Here is a 19575-nt window from a genome sequence, read left to right as displayed (position 1 = left end):
CTCTGTGGACCAGTTTGGCGTTCGTGTTCTCCTCAGCCCACATCGTCAGCGTCCTCTGAAGGATGCAGCCCCTGAATCTGGACACATCTTGTATTTCTGTGCAGCTTATTAACTCTAACTCTTCTCTATGTGTTCACATTTAATATTTCAGCCTAATTTTATCTGTATTTTTCACTTGTTTCACTGCGTTCTTCAAACAGTCTCACTTTGACCAACATTGTTAAATACAACTCATATTGTTAAATACACATTGCTGCCTCTGTGATATCTACTCTCCTCGTGCAGCTGCATTACACATAAAGATTTAAATGCTTCTGATTAATTGATGTGGGTTTGCACCCGCTCCACAGTGAGATGGGAGCTTGTGTGCGCTTGCTGTATAATTCAGATTGCTTTAAAAGCATGTCAACTCAATTACTGGGGTTTTACTAGAAATATCATGTCCTGTCCTACTGTCTTAGAGGAAACATCTCAGCTCAGGAGAAGGGAAAAACCTCCCAGCCTGGATTCAGCTGGAAAAGACAAAGACTTCCGGTTTCCTGCTGGAATAAAGCCCAAAGTTTTTTGGGTTGTCAGTTTGGATCATTGTTAAAGTTAAGTTTACTGCAGGCGTTGTGTAATAGACTTTGTCCTCATGTTTCTATTGACATCTAAAGCTCCTGGGACGCCGTAATAACAGTTGGAGCAAATTAAATCAGCTCTTTTCAAATTAAATTTTTACATTATTTAACAGATTTTAACCTTTTAAGACTTTTTAAGCTTGAAATGCTGTTGATTCATGAATGACAGGAAAGCCGACTACAATTTCTTTTACATCTATGTCAGCAAGTGCTTTAAATGCGGCTTCTTAGATTTCATGTCATTCACTCTGAAAGAAAAACACGGCCTCACGGAGGTTTCATTACACACGTGGGACAAAGACGTCTCGATGCATATAAAGTCATGAAGCTCATTGGACATTATTCATATCATCTTCTTGATTTCAATACACACCGAAAAATTGAAGATGCTGGTTGTGTCTCTCTACTTCACTGTAGATTTACTACATGAGGTGGCTCTTTTTCTCCACTGCATCCCTCGTTAATCCTTTTTATGCTATAGTTTTACGCTGGTGCTTCCTCCCAACTGCTCCCTCGAAGGCAGGGGAGCAGTTTAAAGCCGGGGGACCTTGATTAAATAGTCAAGCCTGTGTGCAGAAGGTCAGTGCAACAGAAAGTAATCAGGAGATGTGACACTGGAGAGAATGACACAGCACTGAATGGTTGCTGACTGCGCGAGTCTGAATCAAGTCTGCAGAATCAAATTAACAAAATTTATTTTATTTTAAGAGATTTTATTAATATTTTCAATTGACAGTATCAGCCAAAAACAATCATTGAAAATGAAAAATCATATCATGGCAATGGGACAGAGGAGTTTTAATGGAATAAGAGGACATCGGGACAATAAGAAGTGGAAAATTCAATATCGGTTCCATCACAGACTATAAATTCAAATAGAGCTGTCTGCTTACAGTTTTGTAAGACTATATATATATATATATATATATTGTATCTAATGCAAAGTTGACAGAGCGAGGGGATGGAGGGGTCAATGAAGCTTGGGTCAAGGTTCAGGGTTTATCAACCGGTCATCTCAAAAGTTAATTTCTGTGGAATAAGGGGTTTTGGCTTTTGGTCAGGAGTTGCAAGTCAGGCACAGCATGGGCGGCAGAGACAGGGATGAGGTCAGAAACGGTAGAGGACAGGGTCGGGAGAGTCGAGAAGGCCAAAAGCTAGAGGTTGTCAGAGATGTCATTGTCGGGGGGGGGGGGGGGGGGGAGCGGATCAGGCTGCAGAAAAATGGGGGTTTTAAGAGAGAAGAGCTGTTGCGTGCTGCCAGTGCACTTATCATTCTTTCTGAAGATGCAACTTAAGGGGCGGGTTGGCGGGGACATGATGGGGGGGGAGATGTGGGAGTGTCCGGCACATGCACCTGGTTTACACTGCCAGGCAGCTGGAGGTGGAGGAGGGGTGGTCTCAGGAGAGCAGGGCGGGGCAGGCAGAGAAAATGATGTTATGCAACAAGAGAGGAGAAAGTCACGGGATGGGCTCCCTGCAGAGGACGATCTCCAGCTCGCCACGGTACAGCTTCCCTCCATCAGAGAGGTTCATGATGCTCTGCTTGTAGCCCGTCAGGTTCTTCAGGTCCACCTCCTGAACACGGGGGGGTAACATGGAGTCAGGAAAGCGGATTACTCAGGAAGAAATACTAATTCTTTATCTGAATAAAAACCAATGTTAATCCAGGTACATGTAACTAAAAATAACTTGAGCCTATACAGACAAACTACAAATCTCTTAGAAGAAGTAAATCAGGGTTGTGTTGAGCTGACAGTTCAAGTTTTAGCTTTTTTTTCAGGTCCATCTTGGTTTTTTGAAACCAGAAGTAACCATATTTGGAGTAGTGGGGGGTGGAGCCTGACTCCACGCCCACCTACACATTAACCTGCACCCACTGGTCATTACTAGATGTCACGCCCCAATACACATGGTGCTTTATGGTCAATTTGACTCTAAGGGGACCATAATTTATAAAATGAACATTAGCTGTATTGAATAAGACTTTAAACTAGAGATTGAGACATAAACTCCTTAGGAAAATATTTACTGACGTTATAAATCAAGGTAAAAGTAAAATAATTTTCTCATAGACGAGAAAACGGACTTCTTGCTGCAACAAGTGGAGTCGCCCTCTGCTGGTCATTCGAGAGAATACAGGTTTCACGCAATTCTGTATTGGCTTCACTTTCCAGACCAGGAGTTAAATTACTGTATGTCTCATGGGAACTGATTTTGATTTTATATACAACATCTTCATTTTACAGGAACTCTTAATATAAGTTAAACTTATTGTGTCATGCTTGACATTGTTTGTATGATTTAATGTCCGTTCCACCAAATTCAAAACTAAATGAAACTAAACAGGATATTTTTTCGAAATTCAAGATTTAGTTAATTGGGATTTATTATCTGCTGATCAGAAATGTTTGTGTTTAAGATTTTTAATCCCTGCTAACTTTTTCTTCCTCGTCCTGTGACGTTGCACCAAAACTAAGACACACAATAAAAAAAAAAACGTATAACCCTGAATCATTCGCTGGGATAAATAAAATGTGCGATCTGAGTTTTTGCTCTCACATTTCACTGTGTGTAAAAAGTGAACAAATGCATGTGAACTTTTTCCAAAGCCCTCATCTCACCTTCTTGTTTTTCTGGTAAAGGTCTCGTAGCAGAGCATCTAACTCCAGCTCGTCAATGTAGCCGTTCCCATCCTGAAAGAGTCAGAAACACACAGTGAGGACGGGAAAGAAAGACAGATCATTGGAGACAGTGAGAAGACTGAAGACAGTTTCTCATCAGCCTGCACCAGCTATGCTTGGATTCTGAGCTTCTTGGTTTTTGGTGCATTGCTCGGCTGCTTGACTTCATTCAATATTTCATGAATGCACCAGCCAAATGGCCATTCATGAATAATGATTTAAAAAACGACTTCCCATTCACAACTCTGTAAAGAGGGTTTGCTGTAAAGTGCAGCCACTCCGCTAATTAATGAGTTATGTGTCACATTCTGGACAGTCTCAGTCCAAAATGTTGGAAATTCCTCCTTTGGCAAGTGGCACAAAACCATGTTCTGTTCATCTAGGCTCAGTTTCAAGATGACTTCAGAGCTTCGTGTCTTGCCAGCTTTATTTTTAACACTGTAGGTGCTCTGTGATGATTAGACGGAAGTGTCCCAGATCTGGGGAATAAAGTGTAAATCTATTTATTTTCCCTTTAAGGATGAAAGACCCCGTACTCCGCAGAGTTTTGGTAAAACGCAGCGACATCAGGTATCGGCCAGTCCCTCTAAGTTGCACGCCATCTTGCATTTCAGACATTTTCAAGGCCTTGCACAGTTTGGGGCGGTGGCACAGTAAGCACTGTGAGCCATGTCAGTGTTCAGCTGACCGGCCACAGTTCGGCCTGCGCACGATGTCTCAGCATCAGTGACGGCAGCTGCCTGCGTTTCAGCTGCGAGGGCTGAGCTCATAACAAAATGATGAAACTAATTACACACACAAATGGTGGTGCGCTGTTCACAGTGTCTACATGAATGGACCGGACCACTGGCTCATCCATAATTGAATATTCAACCCCGTCCTCTCGCCAGTGAGCAAGAGGGACTGCAAGCCCTCAGTCCAACGAGCCACGACATGAGCTCACGCAAGCCCCCCCTCCCCCCACTGCTGTGAAGCATTGCTCTATTCTGACTTCACGCTCTCCGACTTTCAATGCCAAGGCTCATATACTGACTGAGACCGAGACAGTGGCCGGAATTTTATATGTTCAATATAATAGAACATATATTAGTATATATATATATATTAGGTTTAAATCGTTATTCTTGTCCTGACAAAAAAAAAATTCTGTCAGAAAATCTTTGATGAATGGACTTGGATAGAAACGGAGAGAAAACCAGGAGAAACTTCTGTATTTATAAAGATCTTTTCTAGACTTGATCACCACTCAAAGCCCTTTATACAGTTTATTGCCATTCACCCATTTACACACATATTCATACAGGGCATCTATGGGCAGCACATTTTCTATGAGGGACATGCATATGGGGATGAATGGGATTGAACCTTCTGGTTAGGGGACGACCACTCTACCCCCTCGGCCACAGCCGCACCCTAAGACGTAAGAGACAGAACTGACAAGCCTCCAATACGCCAGTGGTTCTCAAACTAGTGGTCAGGACCCCCTGGGGGGTTGTGAGACACCAAGGGGAGAGGTTTGTGAGATTATGTTCAAAACTCTGATAAAATGAATAGAAATTAAACAATTAGAAAAAGGCATATTTTGGCCATAATTGTCAAGAGTGTAGTTTTTTAAATTGAAAGCATCTGTTAGTTATTACCACCTTAAATAAAATGTCACCTACCTTATCATAGAATGTGAAGATGGCATTGAACTGCTCAGTGGTCAACTTGACACCCTGTAAAAACAAGATCTTATTTTCATTATCGGGCTCGGTCACAATAAAACTAAATTGAAGTTAATCATTAATATTTAGACTGGAGGCTGCAGCACATTAATTGTACACGTAATGTCACCAGTCACATTAATTATCAATGCAAACAAGCTATTTTCTGCTCGTTCCCTACCTGGAATTTGAGTAAGAAATTCTCCTGAACAGGAAGAAGCCTGCGGGAGAGAAGGACTTCATTAGCGGACACAATAGCTGTTAAATTATTCAAATCCTTCTGCAGGCGATGTGTTTCAACATTTATACAGTGAGCAGAAGCCAGTGAAATTACCTGGCCATCTCTGACAGGCCCAGCTTCCCATCTCCATTCAGATCAAACATCCTGAGCTACAAAGTGGGAGCAGAACAGAGATAGGAACAGACAGACGAGAGAAACTGAAAGCATCTGGGTTTTTTTGTGTTTTTTTTACAGATATATTCTGTCAAGACGAAGGCAGATGTGGTCCCATGAATGTCAGCGACTGGGAAATAGAATGGACATCCATAATTCATCCGCACTTTTTTAAACAGAGGACCAGTTAAGGTTCTGTCTATAAAACTTGCATCAGACATTTCAGCCGATGAATGATGGTGAACCTTTACAGAACAGAGGTCTAAAAGTTTTAGGTGAGAGTTTCATTTAAAAAAGGAAGAAGAAATAAGAATTTAATGACAGTTTTTAAATGTTTTATGAACATTTTATTAGTGGTTAACGGGATAAACGTTTAGTGTATAAGTCGAATAAAATATTGTGCTTCTTGTAAAAGCCAAAGCAATTAAACTGAGGTATTAATTTCAGAATTAGTGTCCATTTAATTAGGACAATTGGAGATATCAAAAAAGTGTCTTTATTCCTCTGATCATTGTGTTTCCTTCATACTGGACATGAAACACATCTGTGAAGAAGCAGTGGGTATGTTGCTTGGGTAAATCAGGTCAGCTCTGGGGCTTCCAGGAAGAGGCAGATGTGAGCACATCTGGGCTGTAAACACACGACCTGCAGGACACAGCGGTTCATGACCACTCAGACGCACAGCGCTGCTGCCACCGGCACGAAGAAGCCTCTGAGATCCTCCAGGCCAGATATGTACACCTCTCATTAAACCTACTTATGGCTCACAGTGTTTATAGGAGTCCTTCCACCAAGATGGTACATTTTACTCAAGGAAGAAAACCACACATAGGCCTGAACGTCATCCTCGAAATTTAATCTCATCAGCAATTCAGTATTGGTTCTGTTGGGTTTTTATATATGATGGAATTCGTTGAAGGGGAAATTTGGTCTCAGAATTGTAATATATGTTGTTTTTTTCTGATATTTCATCTGAGAAGTTGAAGCTGAATACATGATGAACATTTGAGTGTTTGGACGATTTAACAACAGCATCACCTCTGTAATGGAGTTCATCACCAGAGCTGAAACTGCTGATGTCAGCAGGAAAGCTGCTGTTCCAAAAGCAAGTAGTCCTCCTACCCTCGGGAGGCGAACTTACCGAAGTACCAGAGTCTGACCTTGCTGCTCCTGCTTTTGGAAAATTCTTATTGTTTACTTTGCTCATTCCTTTGCTAGCAAACTACGCAAAACTGCAAAAACGAATAAAAGTGCATTTGGGGTGCAAAGGGGGGAAAATGGGCCACAAGGTGAATAGCAATTTGGTTATTTATTGTACTTTTAATTACTTTGAGAGATACAGATGCATAGTAAGCATCTTATTTGGGTCTTTTATCCTGACGTTACCGTATTGAAACCCTTTTCTGAGCTGCAGAAGAAATACAATATACAACCTGTTCTAGTTTGTTACAATCTGGTGCGAGGAAGACACTAAAATACACTAAAATAGGTCTATGCGCAATGTGGGCTTCTCCTGAGTATGTACGAGTCCATGTGTGAGTGTGGGTCTTACTATGGTCTGTGTGTACTCCTGCAGCTTCTGGTCATCGTAGTGTCTGTTCGCCTTCTGCAGCAGGTCTGACAGGAAGCCCTGAGGACGGAGAAAGAAACAGACATGAGCAAGAACATGCAGAAATGTGGCAAACGCAAAAAACACAAAAACTATGAAAGAGCTTTAATTAACGTTACAAGATAAAATACAAAGCTGTAGATTCAATGGCACCATCAGATCTCAGTTATTCACATTAGTGATTCTCTGATATCATCTTTCAATACACAGAAAAATCTCTCGTAAACATAAAATACTGTAAAGTTACAAGTTTTTTTAAGTTCGAAGTAAAGTACAAATAACGATAGTAAATAAGAGCACAGTTTAGTATCTTCTAAATATTTAGAAAGTTTAAAATAATGAATGACAGATGAAAGTAAAAAAGCGAAAGAACAAGGACAAAAGATAAGAAAAGGAAAAAAGAAAACGAGTGAATTGGTATTTTATGAGTTATTTTGTGTTTTGTATGTAAAAACTTAATCTGCAATGTAAAAACTAACTGCAGTCATTAGATAGAGTAAATGTAAGGCAGTATAAAGTGAAAATACTCAAATATTATATAATACTCTTATATTACAGTATCTGAGTCAATAAACTCCAATATTTTCCACGTCTGCTCACAGTCGTCTGGTCAGAAACACGTCTGCCATCTGCATTTTCCCAAAGCTTTTTTAAAAGCCACACCTGAGTAGCTCATCTGCACCTGGTCAGCTGGAAGAGATGCGATCCCATAACAACCGGAGCAGCCTAATCCGTACACGCAGAATCACTGAACCCATTAATGCTCGACTCCCGTGTGGAGCTTTTTCCTTTATGTGATTTGACACAACGTTTCCAGGAGGTGCTGAAGTGAATAATATTTGTGCGAACTGTGGAGCTTTTTGCCTCGGAATCCTCACCTGAACAGAATTGGTCATTGGGGAATTTCCTGTTGGTGCAGTCACTTAACTGTCGTCTGTCAAAGCTGCAGTCTGGTTCTAAACACGCCCTCACGCTCACATAGAAAACACAGCGACGCACTGAAACCTCTCAGGGCAACACTGGACGTTTTTAGCTCAGATGTCACTTGATGGCCCTGACAGGGAAAATCCTGCAGCTTGGATTCAGTCAGTTTCTCATCCTTACTTAAAGAATCTTTGAAGTCAGATAAGAACGTAAATATTTTGTTGCATTCGCATTTAAAGAATCAAAACTCCTGGAAAAAACGCTTATTCGGTTTCTTTGCTATGGACGTTGACGCCACTGCCACGTCTGAGCACTGACGAAACACTCACATGTACGAATTGGAGACATGTGGACGACATGACGGCGCCCCAAAAGTGAAGCTAAACTGTCTTGATCGCCCCCTGCTGCAGAATAGGTCATAAACCCTGACTCCTCCATGTTAGTGGACGGGACAGAGTCCAAACTCAAAAGTCAAAGCACACGTTGAATACATTTTTCTCAAGGATGGTTTATGTCATTTTAGGTCGTTCTTATCACACTGACGTTTGTTCATTTTTATGGTAAGTTTGGTTTTTAATTTGTTATTTGATGCAATCAATAAAGGGTGAAACGCCATGATTGACAGCTGAGACCGACTCGTGATTGGTTGAGCCCGGAGTAAGTAGATGTTCGGTTGCTTCTCTTGTCTAACGATGAGGTTGAATAAAGCTCAATCAAATTGCATGAATCCAGATAATTTTTCGCATACAAGCATGGGAGTGGTATCAATCTTCTCCGCTGATATTTGGCTAGAAAGTGAACACAAGTATTTTCCAGAGTCTTGAAGTTTTCCTTTAAATATATAAACAGATTCAGAACTAATATCACGGTAAGGAAGTGACTCAGCGTAACTCGTTCTTTTCTTTTTATTAGTGCTAAACCACAAAACATCTAGTCGGTGACTCGGCACAAATGCACACGAGTGCATTTACAACTTAAGGAAAACAAGACTTACAGTTTTGATTACATGTAAATAAACTGTAACGGATTATAGGAAAAAACATGTGATACGGTTTAAGTCTCAGCCTCAGCGGCTGCGTAACTATTTGATTAGGGTTTTGGGAAGGTGCTCTGTGAATGTGCATGGGGGGGAAAGAAAGAAAAAAGACAAAACAAAATAAACATAAGTATATGACGACTTTAAAAAACAGATGAGTAAATAGTTTGAATTAGATTTTTACAAACACATTCTAAAGTGATGTATGACTTATATTTATAATGTACCTTCAATTCATTTGCTTCGATATAGCCACTGCGATCTGTGTCATATCGCCGCCACGCCTGAAAGAAATCAACAAACACTGGACTGAATTTTCTCTGATGCACAAACACCCTTTCCTCCATCGCTCTTTAACCGCGCTAAGAGTTTGATTCTTCTCTCGTTCCAGAGGCGGGGACGACCACAGAAGCGTGGACCGCGGCTGTAATCACACAGTTTTCGATACAATCCCGTCCCGCCCCCACATACAGAGCAGAGGGCAGCGAGAGACAGAGAGAGAAATGAGGGAGGGAGAGAAAGTCATTTTAATGAATGTTTAATCTAGCAGCTGTCCCTGTCCAAAGAAGGGCTCCTTATCAAAGATGGATGGCCTTCCCCCCTTCTCCTCCGCTCCTCCTCTGGGCTCTGCAGAGAGGCGCTACAGTGGTACAGTGGTTATCCATTATATATGACTCTGAAAATAGAAGGTTCTGCTTCCTCATTCTAACCCTTTAAAACACTCTCTGCCCACCTCCTCCGCCCCGCACCCTTCGGCAAAGACTGATTAATCCCCCACCTCTTGTTTTATGTTCTCAAACTCCGGCTCTCTTCTTCCCATCGACATTTCATTTACGTCCTCTGTGTTCGCCGCGTTCCCCCGTTTGCCCTTTGCATCCTTCTCTCTTTCCACACCTTCTTTTTCCTTCATCCTCCTTCTCTCGTTCATTATTCCCTCTCAATTTGACACAGGAGACAAGGACAGCCTCTTCCCCACATGTAATTGGTTTCTAATTGACTCCGTCCTTTCACTGCAGCAGATCTAACACGAAATCTGCCATTGTCTTATCTTCTGAAGGGGTTTGTGGAATAAATGATTTTCCCGTTCCTGGTCCCTTTCAGCTCTGCAAAGGGCTTTTTGTTACTCCGACATTCATTCATTATTCATAATTCAGAGCAGCTCTGAACTTGTTTATGCTTCTCTGGAAGTTTTCATATAAACCGTTTTCTTAAACAAACAACTCTGTTGTTACATAAGAGACTGAATTGGTCATTGTTATTTCTGTTTGGTGAATTAATACAGTCAGTGATTATCGGTTGAAACCATAAAATCAACCAATATGAGCCCTTGAGCATTTATGTTTGCTGATCCGCACCAATATGAAACATTGATATAGATATGATTGTGTTTTACTGTATAAAATATGCCAATGTTTCTCTTTATATTCTCTTTATTTACTCCCTTATATCAGTTTTAGTATATGTCCAATAAAAAATCCATCTCAGTGCCACTGTCTTGTTTAAATATTGGACTTGACACAGATGTTATCATTCAAAATGTTTCAACATGTTAGTAATAGAAAATATTTGTACTGGGTAGTTTTCCCTTCAACGCTTCATTAGGTTTCTACTTCTGCTAAACAGAAGTGTGTGAAATTGTGTGTTGAACTATTGTTATTCTACTGATTATGACACATCAACAAATGGGGGCTCATGGAAATATTCATTAGGCCTTTTCTTTAATTCTTTATGGATGTAAAACATGAATATTATATAAAGTACATTTACTAGCTCAAAGTAACCACATTTACTGTATATAGTTTTTTTTGTTGATGTAAAAAGTTAAAAACACAGAAGCTCCTGAAATGTCTTGTCAGTACAGTTCTTGACATCACGATGCTCTACATTTGCATAATGCACGGCTAGCAGCTAGTCTGACACGCCCCAAGTGGTAGTGGTTGACCAATCACGAAGGAATGGGGCCAGCTGGCCAATCAGAAAAAGACTGGGCTTTATCAAGAGAGGGTCTTAAAGAGACAGGAGCTGAAACCAAGTGTTTGGGACAGAGGCTGAAAAGAGGAGCTGCAGCGATGGACAGTCTGAGGGCAGTTTTAACATCACAAAGCGTATACCCTTTAATAAACACAATGAAAAACTATGAACCTGACAACGAGAACAAAAATCTCCTTTAGTGCTTAATGTGTGTTGAGATTTTGAATGTCCAGCTTCTCTGCATAACAACCGATAACTATAACTAGACCAGCAAACACATCAGGAGGGTTATTTACCGAAGGGATTTAAACCTCAACTTTCCTTTTCCTGTCGAACATGAGCGTTGACTTCTGCTCAGCCACTTCTCCAGTTCATGATGGAGCAGGTGTTGTTGCTCGATTTCAAATCCTTCTGCTACGTCTCAACAGCAGAACACAGGCAACCTTGTGCAATGGAGCACTGAGTAGTGTGTGGTTTTCTCCACTTAATTTCACTAATTAGAATCAGACCTTCAACCACAGACAGGGAACTAATCCGTGAAATTCGCTGGTAGGTAGAAACGAGAACATGCAAGCTGTCGAGGCCTCGCATGCTCGACTGACTCCTGACTCGTTAACCAACGGCTCGTTAAGCCAACCTGTCCTTGCTACGTTTCACAGCGAACAAGAGGCTTTGTGCAAGAAGTCGAAAAGTATCGCTAAGAACGGATCAAATAACAGAGTTTGTTGCATTAGAAGAAACATACCGGTCCGTCCACGCTCACTCAGAAACACACTTACCACCATGAATTCAGCACTGGAGCTGACAAACTCTCTGAAGGCACAGCAAGAAGTTCTCTTCAGTGGGGAGAATCTGGGCCAGCTGAAGAGACAAGTGACAGGGAAATGGAAGTGGTGAGAGCACAAGATGGTGGAGTTGAAAAGCTGGGACAGAAAAAATGGAGGCCGGGAGCTTTTTGTCTGCAAAGCTTCAAATGGGCACCTCCGACATTAATAATAGAGAGATGTAACCTCAGTGGCAGGGCTATGCCTAAATTGGAATTCTTTTAAAAAAAACGATGTTTTCGGATGCTTTATATTGGATCTTCACGACATAATTGAAGCTAAAACTCATTTGCAGATTTTCCCGGCTGGCGGTGGATTATTGATATTGCAGAAAAGCCCTCCTCTTCGCATCTCTTTCACATCTCACTCTGAAAATGGTAAAATCGAGGGAAAGCAATATCCCGAACTGACGCTCTGCAGGGACGATAATAAAGACGGCTTTTATACCCGCCGATCTGAGTATTGATCGGGTTTCTGAATCCTCTCACTTGAGCTGTAGTCCTCTGGCTTTGTGAATCATCTCACAGTTTTCTTTTTATAACTTTTCTCACCAGCAGAAAACACAAGCTATTTTCTTCAAGTGTATTTTTTGGGTCTGAGCCACATTTTAGTGAATTTAAACAACATACAGTAATTACACATAAAGAGAACCTTTAGAGCATGGCAATGGCCCAAGGCATTGCACAGATTGAAGTTTGGAAAATGTATATGAGTAATATACATCTTATCATATTACTGCCAGCTGCAAAGTGACTGTCAATTTTGGAAGAGCATCGTGGTTTTCTTTATTTATAGTCTTTAATGCTTCTGGCTGCTGGCCATGGAAGAGAGTGAAATTAATCCTCTCATCTAACCTCTGCAAGGAAGGAAGCATACATGCAAAACTATTCTTTTAAAGGTTCAGTGTGTAGGATTTAGGTAAAAGGCAGAAAGTGAATATGAGGTAATCCTAGTGATGTTTGTTTCATCTAAATTGTACGAATTGTTGTTTTCTTCACACTAGAATGAGCCGTTTATATTTAAATACTTTATATTCACATCAGGAGCAGGTCCTCTACTCTACGGATGCCGCCATTTTTTTTACAGTAGCCCAGACTGGACAAACTAGACATATTTTGAGTTTTTGTGACAACTGAAGCTACCACAGGTTCTCTTTCATGTTTGGAAGGGGAGGGTGAGGTGAGGGGTGTTCAGCTGCAAATGACACTTCACCACTAGATGTCACTAAATTCTACACACTGAACCTTTAAATATAAAAAAGATTAAAGCATAATAACACACAAAGCTCCAGATCCTCACCTCTGACATCTCAATCCGTCCATCTTTGTTCTTATCAAACTTCTGCATGAACTCCTTCATCTTTTCTCTGAATGTGGGGTTTGAAGGGTCCTGGAAAAAAAAGATTTGCAGCCAATACAAGAAAGCCCGACTGGTCAGTGTGTATGTGTGTGTGTGTGTGTTGTGTGTGTGTGTGTGTGTGTGTGTGTTGTGTGTGTGTGTGTTGTGTGTGTGTGTGTGGTTATAGTCCCTGGACTTACCACCCCCGCTCCTCTCCGGGCCATCTCCAGCTCCCTGAAGAAGTTTTCCAGCTCCTTCCCCTCGATGTAGCCATTACCTGGGAGACAGACAGACAGGTAACGCCATGTTGATCCTAGCATCCAACACGAAGGGCTTTTACTCAGTATTGCAGACACGCAGAAAACCCCCCATTAAGTCAGATGTGGTCGCAGTGTCAAACACATCGCGGTTTGCCGTTATCGATTCAAACATGAGTCTATTACCAGTAACTCTGTTTCTTCTATAGACTGTTGACTAACACGATGCAAACTGATCACTCCTCAAAGACTCGCTGCGTTCACAGGGTTGCACACGAGGAGAAGCTATATATGGAAAATTGCTTCTTTAGGATTCTGAAGGTGATGATCCACAAGCAGCTTCTTTTATTCCAAGGAGATCAATAACACAGTCAGAGGGGAGTTTGGCAAATGGGACTAATCAATATGGATGACAGTGTCTGGGAGAAACAAAAGTGTGAGGCCTAAAATAAAAAGTAGATTTTCAGATGAAGTTTTAACGATTATATAAAGTATGAGAGTGACTATATTTTGAGAAGAACTTAAGCTTCCTCTTATCTGTTTCACTGTGTGCTATCAACCACCTGTCACATTAGGTGCATGCATGTCATCATATTTTAGTTTTTTGGGATTCTGTGATGACAAATTCATCCTGGGGACGACATAGCAGTTTTTCTCCTTGTCTCTTTTATCTTTATTCCTGGTGTTCGGGCGCCCTGACAGAAGCTATTCAGAGGACGAATGAGCTGCGCCGGCTTCGCCCAGGTAGTCTGTGAACCGGTGCCAATATTCTATCAACAAGCGTTTTGAGCGGCCGGACAGGATGGCTCCAAACGATGTAACTCGCTGCTTCAATAAAACCCTGGAAGGCAGAGCGCCTCATTAAACACTAACAAAGATTATAATACCATCCACTTCCTCTCCGCTCCCTCTAACTCTCTGCCTCAGCCTCATCTCTGAGTCCCCTCTCTCTATCCGAGCAGCATCTCAGCGGCTTTGTTCTAACCATGGAAATTTTCACATGTGTGTGTGTGTGTTGGAATGCGTGCACGCTCCTCAGTGATATGATCAAAAACTCATGAGTACGAGCTGTGCTGTTTCAGTAAGTGGGACACAATGCCTCGCTGCTATCGAGCCTCCCTCCCTCCTGTGGGCTTTATTGACATTTCGCTCGTCCGGAGAGTAAGACCTGCTTGATAATTAAACAGAATAAAATGGGATTAACTACACGGCGAATGAGATAAACTGACAATAAAAATAGATTTATGAACAGATTAGAGGGCCGGAGCGCTGTCGTTTCATTCAATACATGCAGCGACTGTGCAGCCGGTAGATTTGTGCATGAGGGAGCATCTGTGTTTATTCACATGCAGCATGAGTTCTGTCTATCAAAGCTTCATGCTGAAGGTTTGTGCTGCAGCCTGATTAGTGTGTCCTTGTTTCCCCAAAGTGTCCACAATCCAGTGGCTGATCATCTCCAGCGAATCAATGATGTTCTATCAGTGTGCAAATGTAGGAAATCACTGCCAGTGGCTGCAGACCTCAACTCACATTTAAATCATTCACTTTAAACTACTTTTATACGGACTGCAGTCCCCAGCGACGCTTAACAAAAAGGATAAGTTGAGTAGATAATGGATGGATGGATATACGTCTTAATGAGATGGCTCATTTCAACTTGCCTGCATATACTTCAGCCTCTTAAATCTTGCACCCGCTGCCAAAGTAAAAGCCTCACAGACCCACTTTTGGCACACTCTCTGGGATACTGCGTCGGTCTCAGGAGATTCAGTGAAAGACGCTTCTGGTTGTGATTCTAAAAATCCAACATAGGAAATCCTCTCAAAACCGGGCAGCTGTGCCAACTCATATTTCAAAGCCTATATAAAGTGCATTTGCCTTTCAAAGCAGAGTGCAGCCCTGTCTATTCAAATGTCTTGGGCTGGGATCAAAGTTTGGTCGATTCGAGGTGAGGATTGTGTGTTAATCATCAAAATTCCCACGTATGCAGGTAAATAAAAATAATTGACAGCAACTGTTCTATAATTAGCGAATGGAGCTGCAGTTGTTTCCTTCTGCAGCTTTGAAGTGACTGAATTGAAAAGGTTTGGACGTGACGGCAGAGGAGGATGAGAGTGGAGGAGCTGCGAGAGAGAGAGAGAGAGAAGAGAGAGAGGAGAGAGAGATGAGAGAGTAGAAGAGGAGAGAGAGAGAGAGAGAGAGAGAGAGATGCAATCCAGATGAGATTTGATCCTGGGGAATATGTGGTTTCATCATGTGTGGGTGCATCGCCTCTTGTGTATTTTATCTGCAACTCAGAGATGTTTACTCATTCTGAGCTAACAAATTAGTTCTCCACTCCTGCTGCCCGAGCCACGAGACACTCCCAGTATAATGAGCGCAGGAATCACACACTCCAGCCAAATCAGTGGATGCACAGTGGGGTTGTATTTGATTTGCAAAGCACGATATGTAAAACACCTCCACGGGTTTGGGCTTGAAAACCTGGTTGGAACCCCCTGATGTCCACACACACACACACACTCTGGCACAGAGAAAATTGTTTCAAAACAGAAATGACAACTTATCTGTTTGGCTCTGAAGCCTCTGCACACCTACCACCTCCTCATTCCACCTTGATTTCCCTGAGGAGTGTTTCTGCATGTGTGCATCAAAACAGCTCCCGTTAACAATGAATTCCAAGTGTGTGTGTGTGTGTGTGTGTGTGTGTGTGTGTGTGTGTGTGTGTGTGTGTGTGTGTGTGTGTGTGTGTGTGTGTGTGTGTGTGTGTGTGTGTGTGTCTGTTTGAAACAGATGACTGCGACACATCCACCTCGTACGACATCTGGAGAAAGTTGAGTGAGCGAGCAGGACTGAGGATGTTTAATAACGACCAGTATGTCCCACATACTCACTCACTTTTCTGCTGATGACTAATGGATATTTTAATTAGCCCGGCTGCAGCTGATAACTAATAAACCAGGGAGCTGGTTAACAGTGTCAGTTTGATCTTATCTCCTAATTAAGTGGCTCACCGAAGGGACCAGGGCTTGTCCTCTGATGCTGTAACATGAGCCAATCGTGACCAATTTGACTTTTAACAAAGGACAACGAGATGCTGGAAATAAAACAAGATGATTTCCTCTTTTCAAATTGTCCATTGTCCACAGAAGTGTCTATAATCCTCCATGAGACTTTCATGCCAGCAGCGTGCCTGATGAATTTGTGATTTAAAAAAGGAGCTTGTCGTCCTGTCACTGTGACACAGACACGCACAGATATTTGCAGAGTGAGACGTGAAGATTGAACATGAACAATGAACAATGAACGTGCATGGATCAATACAAGAAGATGATCAAGATTGAGACCATATAGAAAAAAGGGGGAGAAAGTAATACACGCTGAGGATTTTATGACATTTTAATGACATAATAAATCCATAAAGCAGTGAGCTATCTGCAGCCGAGACTCGACGGAGCTGCTCTTTGACTGGAAACACATATCAATGCTCCTGTGAGCAGAATCACTCTCTCACTGATGATCACTGTCAGTGATATAGGTGATTTTAACCCTCAGAAAACAGAGATTAACTGCTGCAAACTAACACTTCAGCCGAGAGTTCAAATCAAAGCCCTTCCACTATTGACGAAATGAAAATGTCAGGCTCCTCTTTGTGTGCTCATTAGCTTTAATATGGAACAAAGCTGCAATTAGAAATTCATATGCATTTATACAGCATTTAGGGCTGATTTTAATACTATGAAATGTCACTGTATTATATGTTTTAATCACTTAATAGAAAAAATGTAATGATGCATCTGCTTTTGTGGGCTATTTAACAAATTAAAAATGATTTCAATAATATCAATAATAATAATGATATTGTGCCTATTTGGATTTTTTTCATCAATCAAGTAGAATAATATTTTCATAGGTTACACACAAAATAGTCCCTATATTTAATTTAATTAACTTAAATATCCCTGTCAGGCACCTAGGGTCTTTTAAAACTACAAATTTACTTTATAGAATCCCAGAAAAATATATTCTTGTTTTCAAATTGACAAAATTGTGACTTCAATATGTCAAATTCATACTTTTGCTGTGATATTATTCTTTAATATAAGACTTCTTGTTAGTCTGAAGGTTTTTGGTGTTGCGGGTGCTCCTCACTCTTTCCCCCTTCATCCCTCCGTCTCCTCCGCATCCCTCCATCTATCAGCTGCATTGATAACTGACCTTCTTCATATCTCATGGTTTCTGAGTGCGGGTGAACTTTAGAGAGAGAGAGACACAAGTCCTACCGTCAGCGTCGAAGTGTTTCCAGATGTCCAGGAACTGAGACGCGGTGAGCTCAGCCAGATGCAGGTGAGGAGGCTGCTGTGCTTTGTTGGCCATGATGCTGAGGACGGATGCTGCTGCTGCTGCAGGTTCACAATCCCGCTGATAACTTTTCTGTGTCTCCTGATTCGAACGCACCCACACTGGAGCCCCGGCGCACCGCCCGCCGCTTTTAACCCCGCACACGAGCTGCACCGACCCTGCACCGCCAGAGGGGGCGCACTGCCCCAGAGAGAGTCCATCTATCCGAGTCAGCGTCCCTGTCCTGCTGTGTGTGTGTGTGTGTGTGTGTGTGTGTGTGTGTGGGTTGTGTGTGTGTGTGTGTGTGTGTGTGTGTGTGAATGTCAGAGAGAGAGAGAGAGAGAGAGAGAGAGTGTCAGAGAGAGAGTGTCAGAGAGAGAGAGAGAGAGAGAGAGAGAGAGAGAGTCAGGAGAGAGAGGAGAGAGAGAGAGAGAGAGAGAGCATGTGTGGATGTAGTTGTGTGATGTGACGTCTCTTGCACTGCAGTGAGCATCGCTGTATGTGCACGTGCAGACATGCGTGCCTGTATGTGTGTGCCTGTGTGTAGCCTTGATGCATCATCATCATTACACTAAATGCATGTCAGTTGTATGATGCCAGTTGCAAGATGCTTCATACAATGCATGTCTGTGTGTGTGTGTGTGCATGTGTGTGCGTGTGAGAGAGCAGAGGACACTTTGGCCTCTCCTCTCTTTTTCCATGGGCTGTTTGAGGGTTAAGACTTGGTTTAAACATTAGAATTAGATTTAGGATTGGAATTAGATTCTTGGTTAGGCAATGAGTTGTGATGGTTAAGGTTAGGGTAGGGGGGAAGTGTGTAAGCCATGAAGACTGTTTCATTGCTGCATCAACATACGGGTACCAAGTTATGATCCAGTGCAAGATGCATGCTTCTCCATATTATGCATCCCTGTATATAGTGTGTTTGTGTGTGTGTTTGTGTGTGTTTGTGTGTGTGTGTGTGTGTGTGTGTGTGTGTGTGTGTGTGTGTGTGTGTGTTGTGTGTGTGTGTGTGTGTGTGTTGTGTGTGTTTGTGTGTGCGTTCCTTCCCCTTACATCTGTGTGTGTATCCTAAGCGTGCAGCTCCCGGAGCCCGTCTACAGTGTGTGAGGCTTCACAGACTTAATTAGAACTCACAGGCTAATCATCTTCCCCACGCCGCCTGCAGCCAGCAGTGATTAGCCCACATAATAAATGTAAATTCTGAGAGAAAAAAAAGAGGGAGAAACTTTTTCATTAATGGCCATAGAGAGGCAGCCAAAGCCACAGATCCTATTAGGAGAATGAGCATGAAAATAAACTAGTCCATGTGTATTTCTTCTACTCATTTACTGCAAGAGGTGATAATGTTGAGGATTGAAGTAATAAGGCTGTAATGAGCACGAGGGCAAGTTTTCCCTGGAAGCATTTTCCTGCTGCTGGATGGAATTAGCAAAAAGACACATATCACATATCACTGACACTTTTCAGTTGACCTGTGTGGGTCTGAGGAGGTTTTCACAGTCCTGGAGAGGCTGATTTCCACAGACCCTTGAGCAGGCATTTTGATTTGTCATGGCATTTGGAGCACAGTTGTAATTAACAGCATTAAGAATGGCTCTGTTCCATTTGCTTGTCCAGTAAATCGTGCCAGTGTGCAAGCAAGCACAAACCCAGGGTCCCGGGTCAGGATGAACTAAATGGTTATTAATTAATGTCGTTAAATTACGTCCATGCTTTCCTGCTGTCAAAATGTTGTCGGGACATCCGAGATTAAATTACATGTGAAAAATAGGTTAAGAAGATTTCACACAATGCGACAGTACAGCAGTGTGAAAACAGCTTGATCATCTTTTTGATTTCATATTTAAAAACCTCCAACCTGCATTGATTTG

At 42.0% G+C, this 19575-nt stretch overlaps 1 protein-coding gene across 1 annotated transcript; it reads right to left on the bottom strand.

Annotated features, from left to right (window-relative positions):
• Window positions 1-1316: 1316 nt before the first annotated feature.
• On the bottom strand, window positions 1317-17860 carry calb2a (calbindin 2a). The gene is given in 12 exon segments (XM_034588771.1): window positions 1317-2195; window positions 3242-3313; window positions 4966-5019; window positions 5189-5228; window positions 5342-5397; window positions 6954-7031; window positions 9198-9254; window positions 11721-11759; window positions 11761-11802; window positions 13065-13154; window positions 13304-13380; window positions 17644-17860. Coding segments are annotated over 12 exon segments (816 nt in total). The 5' UTR covers window positions 17738-17860; the 3' UTR covers window positions 1317-2078.
• Between the last annotated feature and the right edge of the window lie 1715 nt (window positions 17861-19575).

The sequence above is a fragment of the Hippoglossus hippoglossus genome, chromosome 6 (assembly GCF_009819705.1).
Source record: "Hippoglossus hippoglossus isolate fHipHip1 chromosome 6, fHipHip1.pri, whole genome shotgun sequence".
NCBI classification, from domain to species: domain Eukaryota; kingdom Metazoa; phylum Chordata; class Actinopteri; order Pleuronectiformes; family Pleuronectidae; genus Hippoglossus; species Hippoglossus hippoglossus.
The sequence above is the reverse complement of the archived record's forward strand: the minus strand, read 5'-3'. Positions and strand labels throughout refer to the sequence as shown.